Raw genomic sequence first — 8,387 nt, 5'->3', positions numbered from 1 at the left:
ATGTCATTGTGTATAATTGTTTTGTTCTGCAAATATTGGCCAGGACTCCCTGGGAGAAGAGTTATTGTAACTCAGTGAGATTCCTCCTGGTTGAATAAATGTTAAATAAAAATAAATATATAAAACAGATGATGCATCTGAAATAAACATAATTTAAAAACAAAATACTAAAATAGGCTAAAACAAACAAAAGTGGACTAACAAACAAACAAAAAAGCCCAGACACTGCAGTATTGAAATTCTGTAATAAAGTCATTTTTTTCAGGTAAGAAGAGCCTGCTGAGGGGTAGTTCAAAGTCAAAGTCAACTTTATTGTCAAATCTGTGATACGTGCAGGACATACACAGGATTGAAATTACGTTACTCTCAGACTCCATAGTGCAGCGGTAAACATTTACTTAAAATTAACATTAACTAAAACAGTAAAAAAAGGAATAGTACAATAGTAACGGTAAGTACAATAGTAAAGATAAAAAATATAGCTGAGTTGTTTATATATATAATAAAATAAATAGAGGTCTCTGAAATTTACATTCAAGTAAGTGGCGTATGCAGCAGTAAGTAAACATACTGTATGTGCAAAGTGAATGTATGAGGAATCTGGTGTAATTACGATTAAAGTGAACGTATGCAATGAATTAGAAATATAATGTGCAAATGTAACAGGAGTGCAAATTGAAGAAAGAGCAGGGAGTGAGTTGATCCTCCTGACTGGTGGACTGGTGCCAGGGGGATCTGCCTCCTGAACTGTCATGAGATCACAACAGATCCTGGACCTGTAGGAGGAGCCAAGACACAAAATGGCAGTGAGATATCAATACTCCCAGCTGAACTACTCTCTGGACTACACCTGGTTGCAGCATGTGGATAAGACAACAGGGCAAAGATAAGATTTTCTATGGGGCAGTGTGAAGTGTGATGGCAGCTGCAGCGTGAGAAGGCAAACTGCTCTACAGACGCTCTACCTGGCTCAGAGAGGCTGAAACTTGGAGGACGCGGCTCTGTGTCTCTCGGCGCCGGGCAGGGCTGCTCTGGCAGAAGGCACAACCGAGGTCTTTTTGGACCATCCCGGAGGCCGCGGCGCTCTATTCTATAAGGAGATGCGAGACAGTGATCAACGACTGCGACCTGTCGACAGAGCCGGAGGGGAGGGAGAGGCAGAGCGCGTGGGACTCACCCGGTGGGATGACCATGGCCAGCGACTTAGGCAGGGTGGCGGCGTTTTCCACAAAGGTGGGCAGGCGCCTGGGGCTGAGCGGGCTGCAGGTGTCCGAGTCCCGCACGGTCACACAGCTGTTGACGTCCACCCGCTTGTTCACGCCGCAGCTAGGGAGGAGTGTTTAAATCCACAAAGTGAGCAAACAGAAGGGTGACCGTTTCAACACAGAGCAAACACAGAGCTCAGAGGCACAGGAGGCGGAGCAAAGGAGTTCGTGGTGAGGGCACCTGGTGGGCAGGATCTTGGCATTGTCCTTGCCCTCGGTGTCGCTGGAGATGGTGATTATTCTGACAGCGGGGCGGAGTGTGTCCGAGATGACGATGGGCTGAGATGGGTGCGTGGCAGAGGACACACACACAACCAACAAACAGGTCACATGTACTTAATGGCAAGACCCTTCAAACAAAGCTGAAAAGCACATTTCCGGTGAGTAATTTCTTATCTGAACACCTGCAGTGTTTAATGTGAGCTGTAGGTTTGGGGATACTGGTGCAACACACGACAAGCTTGTGCTGGCAGGCCCACCTGGCTGTGTTGGTCGGGCTGGCTGCTGAAGGTGACTGGGAGGTTGGAGTTGGTGCTGGCACCCGCCCCCAGCCCCGCCCCCAGCCACGCCCCCACTGCCGAACAGGCCTCTGCTGCCGTCGAAGCCCGTGCACCTCCGCTTACAGATCTCCATGTTCTGGAAGCAAGACTTTACACTGCAAAGTGAGAGAGACAGAGAGTGAGACAGACAACGAGAGTGACACACAGAGTCAGTGAGACAGAAAGAGGTGAGTTACAGCACTGTGCTACAGCAAGTTACAATAAGATGGCGTTCCTTAAAAAGAGCTCTTTGGGGTTTTCTTCCATTTGCATGCAACTTTAGTGTGCTTCCAGTTGGAATTCTTAGCTCCTTGTCTGAATACATTTAACACGAAAGAAGCAAATTATGGAGCGCCCAGCCCTGCATAATGATCGACACGCAAACCATCCTGCCCGCGTCGGAGCTGGAACACAGGCTGGACTGTGTGAGACGGAGGGACGGCCCTGTACATACTCACTGTGCACTGTGAGGGTAGTGAGAGAGGTGAGCCATGGTGACGAATGGGTGTTTGAGAGTCTCCAATGGCGTGATCCGTTTCCCTGCGTCCAGCGTCAGCATCTTTTTAAGCAGGTTGATGAACTCCCACCGGTCAGCCTTCTCCACCTGAACGTCTGTGCCTTCCAGAATGGGCATGTTGACCTGCATGGGAGACGAACGGGTAGGTCATATTATGTGCCAGCAGAGGGCGGCGATGTGCCTAAGACGCTGTTTCAGCAGCAACATTGCCGTGTGTTCCTCTGCATTTCACAGGCGCTGTTGTGACTTACATACACTTCTTATTATGACAGCACGAACCCTCGAACCCTTGAACTCAAAACCAAGACCTTGCTCTACATGCTCCACCAGCAGCTGGTGCGCTTTGTTCTTCATTTGCATGTCACAGCAGTGATGCTAAGCGTGCAATAAGGTGTACAAGAGCACAAATAACCTGCTTCATGTCATCGAGACGGTCGAAAATGTATCTCCTGGTCTCTTGGGACTTGACGCCAAGCTCCACCTCATGCTCTAAAGGCGTCTGGGGAACATAGAAGGAGAAAAAACGTTCAGGTGTACTGTCAGGTGCCATTACAGATCTCTTATGAACCGAACACATGGCACAAGAAGGATGGGGGACCTTGAGTCTCCACAGATGGTAGCTGGAGCCAGAGCCCCTGTGGAAGAAGCATCTGGTCTTGGTTCCCGCACTCAGGAGGTTCTCTGCTGGAAGGCCCTGCGTCTGGGAGATGTACCGGATCTGCGGCGACAGCGTACAGGAGGGATGATTTTATGGTATGATGGGATGACTTTATTTTATGTTCATATATTGATCCTGAAGACGAGCTAGCAAAGACAACTACTCTATCCAAACCCTACATGTCCCTACAGCCACAAAGCCACCATGGGTCTGCACCTCTAACACAGTAAGGGCTTCGCTTTCCTAAAACACCTTGCACCAGTCAACCCTGTTGTACTGGGAGCTTCACCTGGACCCATCTTAGAATTCCACTGTCATGCAAACTTGAGATTTTTTCCCACTGCAAGACAGTATTCCTAGCACTACTGTAAAGAGCTCTTATTAGATTACCAATTATAGCCAGCAAACACATCTCAGGCCTAAAGGGCCCACAGATCACACTCTCAACACATTTGAGTTAATTGTTTTGTTGGTTCCCCAAAAATCATTCATAGTCTCTTCTTTGCCAGTCATTACAGAACAGCTAGCAAGCTGCATAGTTAGAATAAAGGTGGCCATCACTGTTAGCAACTCCACTCTTCTCCCAAACAAGATTTACATCTTTATTACACAGCGAGGAAGTTCTGGAAAGGAGGTGGGAAAGCAGACTCTAAATCAGCACTGTTCTTCGATGCTTCGTGAATAAAGACAGAAGCGTGAGAAAGGCGAGGTTCGGGTCCGAGGCCCGTGGGCTGACCTGATCGTATTCAGATGCTCCAGGATACAGGGGCCAGCCCAGGAAGAGCTCGGCGATGACACAGCCCAGGGACCACATATCGATGGCCTCGCAGAACGGGAGACCCAGGATGATCTCGGGCGATCTGGACCAAAAAGACAAAAACGTCCATCATCACGTTTAGCATGATACTGTGGTTTGTGGTGATTCAAAGGTACTCACTTTAACACAGAGTGATGAATTAATGTGTGAAAATGTAAAAGCTTTAAGAAGTATTTTTTTTACTACCTGAAATATTCTTTTGGTAAATTGGTAGTACAATACTGGCCTGTGCATTACCCATCTACTACTGTAGTGTAACCTGACACTGACACTACACTGACACACTGACACTACATACTGATGTGCTGTTCTCCACTACGTAAATACAGAACAACACTGCCATGGTGTAACTACAATGGAGCAGTGCAGGTACCCTGTACTGATATTACCAAAGCCTGAAGCATAAAACCAACCAAAAAAATATTTTTATGTGTGCTGAGAGCATCTTAACTTCTCAGGCACTGAAGATATTAAGATATTCTTTGGTGTTTGGATAAATGACAACACTTACATGATCCAGTTAAAAATACATCATTTATAAATCAAATGGCAATCAAACGTGTTGCAGTTCATCATAATGCTTATCACAATCTTAATGTGCAGCCGTGTCACCATAGCCATCCACAACGGGCAGTTCACCTCTCAAGCACACTCGAGCGGAAGCGATTCCCACAACCATGCATCTGTTTCCAGTATGCCTTAGGCCGTGCCACTCACCGGTAGTATCTGGTCTGCAGGTAGGAGGAGCACACGGCCTTGGAGACGTGGGTGGCGGAGCCGAAGTCGATGACCTTGACCCGGTACGGCTGCCTGACGGGGTCCACCAGCATGATGTTGTCAGGCTTGAGGTCGGTGTGGATCAGGCCCAGACTCTTCATCTTCAGGAGCGCCATGGCCAACTGCTGCACTATGGGCCGGATGCACTTCAGCGGCAGCGGGCTGTGCTTGACGAAGTCCTGCAGGCTCTGCCCCAGCATCTCAAACACCAGGCATAAGTGGTTCCTGTGCTGGAAGCACTCGTACGAGCGAACAATGTTGAACTCGTCTACGTTCTCCTTGTTGAGACGGCTCAGGATGCTCATCTGAGCAGATGGGGGAAGATGGGACAGGCGGTAAGTTATGTGGGCACAGCATTCAAGGGCTAATATGCTACGTAACTTCAATAGCATCAGCCCAGTTACTGCATGGCTCCCTTCAGACATTTACTTTTGCTATATTTGGCAGATGCTCTTTTCCAGAGAGAAATGACCCCTGATCAGTGGCGGCTGGTGCACAAATAATTGAGGGGGGTGTAAACAAATTAAAAACAAATAAAGCAGTCTTATTGCCCTTTATTTATTTGAACATGAATTTTGCCCTAACGTTCTTCAAGTGAATGCTTTGTGAGAAGATTATTTTGTAAAGATAAAACTGAATTTTCTCTCATTTTGTATGAGCTGCTGCTCCAGCCTGCTGATATTCAACATGAACCGATTTACGTTGGAGGTTCGCGCGAGGTGGGCGGAGTCTCGCCCTACGATCACTCGCGAAAGTATAAACCAGCTTTAACGAACCGCAGCTGACTGACACTACCAACAAGAGTGGGTGTGTCCAACAAGAGTGGGTGTGTCTGAAACCGACCAATTAAACTGCAGCCTCAGATCAGTGCTTGGCAAAAGTTTATGCCTCTCCATGCACTCTCATTAGACCGGTGCCCCGCACACAGGAAGTGTGCACAATGTAACCAATTAAATACAATTATGTGTTTACACTTTTAATAAATTCAAACATGGCAATTAGACACACAGTGTCACTAAATAATTTCCTCACTATCGCAGTTTATAATGAACTCATTTTAATATCGGAACAATATTAAGGGGGCGGCGCCCCAGCGCCCCATATTGACCAGCCGCCACTGCCCCTGATTACAAATTGCAGTGTTAGCCAATATCAGCCTATTACATCTTATTAGAGCAGGAACAAAGCAACATCACAATCAGGGCTACAATTGTGTAACGCGGGAGTACAGGGAGGTACTTGACGTGTGAAAAGAGAAACAATATAAGCCGTGAGAGCACGGTAAAACAATAAACAAAACTTCAGACAGCTGAAACGGATCATTGCTGATTACGTCCCGCAACTCCTGGTGGTAGAGGGAGTGGCAGCCGAGCCAGCCCTGACACATTGATTCTCAAAACCTCTTTTAAATCTACCATAATTTCCCCACCTCGATCAGGCCCTGGCGGGCATAGGCAGGGTGATTTTTCAGGATCTTGATGGCGACAGATTGACTGGTGCCGCGCTTCCAGCACTTGGCCACCTGGCCAAAAGTCCCGCGGCCAAGGAACTCCAGCACCTCGTATCTGTTGGAGGCAGAGCAGAGGACCTCGTGCTGCACTAGACGGTAGTCGTCCATGCTGAGGAAACTGCTGCTTGTAGCCATGGAGTCAAAGTACGCCATGGACCAGGTGGTAGAGATTTAACCAATCTGAATATCTTATTTAGTTATCTGGGTTAACTAACCTCAGAACAAACTTTTTGAATAAAAAGCAGAAGAAAACGACACGGAATTCATTCGTAGTCGACCGTAAATGTTGTTCTGTTTGCACATCACTATGACAACGCGTAATGTAAACTAGCGGTTTCCATGGAAGCTCAATTCGAATTCTACGATTGTGACGTGGTAACAGGCACCACAACGCGCTACGCAGCGCTGCTTTATTAGCATATAAGATCAAATATAAGGTCGATTAATTTCAAAACAATACACAAAACAACAGCACTGTTTTAAATGTGCGTGTTTGGGTAGCCAGCTACAGTTTTGCTTTTTCTCTAATTCGCTCGCTAGCTATTACCTAACCACCCCCCCCCCCAAACGATCACGTTGGCGTATTAATATGTAGTTAAGATATATGCTCGTTTGGGTAGGATTTAATCCAGTAGCTCTACCTTACCTAACAAACTAGCAATATTTTATTTAATGGTAGTTTATTTTCAAAGCACACAATCTTAACGTCTTAATGCACTCTCGAGTTTACCGCTGGAATTACAAGAGGTTGATACATTTCTTATGTATTTGTAACTTATATATTTGTAACGTTATATAAGCGAACCATTCAGTCAAATAGCTATTTGTTGCGAAACGAAACACAGTTCATTTCAAGCATCTTCAAATGCTTTAGCCAATATCCAACACTTTTTTTTTAATCTGAAAAAGCAACATTAAAATGAAAGTATTTCCAAGTATTTCAAGCAGTCGTACGAACCCTAAAATTGGGTCTGTCCACTACAAACTCCTTTATGCTTTTAATTCTTCAGCCGAACGCTTGGTGAAGGGGGTTGTATAGAAGGATAAACTGATAGCACATGTACATCTCAGAGACTCTGCTGGATGTAACACAGTTCGTCTGGAATACGTATTTAATAGAGCGCGTGCTCATCGCCAACACGTCTCTGATAGTCTGTGGTGGATCGTGAAAGACCTCCAGCAGCTGCATTACAGACCTACCTGGCTGCGTCATGATCGCGCCTGCGTCTCGGAGACGCTTATGAGATCTCTCCTAGACTATTTAATACAGCGATTATTCATCTGCAGTACGTCTTTTAAACGGCAGGTTTGGATGCCAAAATGACGTTCATACGCTGCATTCCAGACTTATATGTACAGTATAGCTAAAATGCAGCATCTGAACGTACCTGAATGTGGCATTTAAAATCAAACCAGATTGAATTACATTTAAAGCTAGATTTTATATTCTTCTTCCTCCCTAAGTTAAAGCTATGAAATACACAAGCAGCGAGATCGTATGAGCCACTAAGAAGCCTAAAGACTCAAACAGAAATATACACTGGAAAATTATGCTATATTATTTTATGTAATTAATTAATATTATTATTATTACCACAAAACAAAATTAAGTGAAAGGGATTTTCATTTAACATGTTTATTTAACAGAAAATCAACAATATGCAACAAACGTGTAATTAACAAATTAAAGATGAGCGTCTTGCTGGTGCCAGGTGGAGGTAGTCTTTTAGGCATTTTTCAGCCTCTGCTTTCATGGGAGCGGGTAGCGCTGGGTTCTTCACTGCGGCAGCTGTGTCAAAATATTATTACTATTCTTGTTAAAGAGGCATAAGGGCTACACATTTATCAGCTATATTACCCTGAATACATTAATTAAACTGCATGTAAGAAATAAATCATCTAATGTATCTGTTATTAGGCTAGGCTTAAGGTATTAGGTTACAAGCATAGTAAGTAATTGGAGGAGGAGTAGTATTTTCCAAAATATACAAAGGTGTTGTTATTTACCGGTCATTTTGCCGTAAAACTTTAAAAACCACATGACCTATAAGAGTCCGTAAATGCTATGCGCTTCATGTTAAAGCTAAAAATGTAACATGTAAGTCGTTCCAATATACTCACCAATAACAAGCTGTCCAGAGGCTGTCTGTTTTAATCCTCGCTTGTGTCCCCTGCCACACCAGTTAAGGCTTTTTGCCAGGTTTGGGGTGAAGACCTTGCTGGAGATCTACCATATCGTTCTCTTTATTGTGTGGCCTCCACTTAGTGACAGCATGTTGGTCTGAAATAAAGCACAATAAGAAT

The 8,387-nt window shown here is 45.1% G+C and overlaps 1 protein-coding gene across 1 annotated transcript; it reads right to left on the bottom strand.

Annotated features, from left to right (window-relative positions):
• Window positions 1-750: 750 nt before the first annotated feature.
• Window positions 751-6,236, bottom strand: LOC143485502 (homeodomain-interacting protein kinase 1-like). Its single transcript, XM_076984948.1, has 11 exons — window positions 6,003-6,236; window positions 4,514-4,878; window positions 3,716-3,839; window positions 2,920-3,039; window positions 2,734-2,820; window positions 2,263-2,444; window positions 1,707-1,920; window positions 1,447-1,544; window positions 1,178-1,326; window positions 966-1,085; window positions 751-776 (listed from the first exon to the last, which is right to left on the bottom strand). The coding sequence occupies exons 1-11, from the start codon at window positions 6,234-6,236 to the stop codon at window positions 751-753; spliced, it is 1,719 nt and encodes a 572-aa protein (XP_076841063.1).
• Between the last annotated feature and the right edge of the window lie 2,151 nt (window positions 6,237-8,387).

Source organism: Brachyhypopomus gauderio, unplaced genomic scaffold (genome assembly GCF_052324685.1).
Source record: "Brachyhypopomus gauderio isolate BG-103 unplaced genomic scaffold, BGAUD_0.2 sc34, whole genome shotgun sequence".
In the NCBI taxonomy this organism is placed as follows: domain Eukaryota; kingdom Metazoa; phylum Chordata; class Actinopteri; order Gymnotiformes; family Hypopomidae; genus Brachyhypopomus; species Brachyhypopomus gauderio.
Note: the sequence above shows the minus strand (reverse complement) of the source record. Positions and strands in the feature narration are given on the sequence as shown.

Coding starts and splice junctions, on each gene's coding strand:
- LOC143485502 (XM_076984948.1), bottom strand. CDS start 6,236: ATGGCGTACTTTGACTCCATGGCTACAAGCAGCAGTTTCCTCAGCATG. Junction 3,840..4,513: donor CTGCAGACCAGATACTACCG/GTGAGTGGCACG, acceptor TTTTTGGTCCAG/ATCGCCCGAGATCATCCTGG. Junction 2,821..2,919: donor ACCATCTGTGGAGACTCAAG/GTCCCCCATCCT, acceptor TATGTTCCCCAG/ACGCCTTTAGAGCATGAGGT.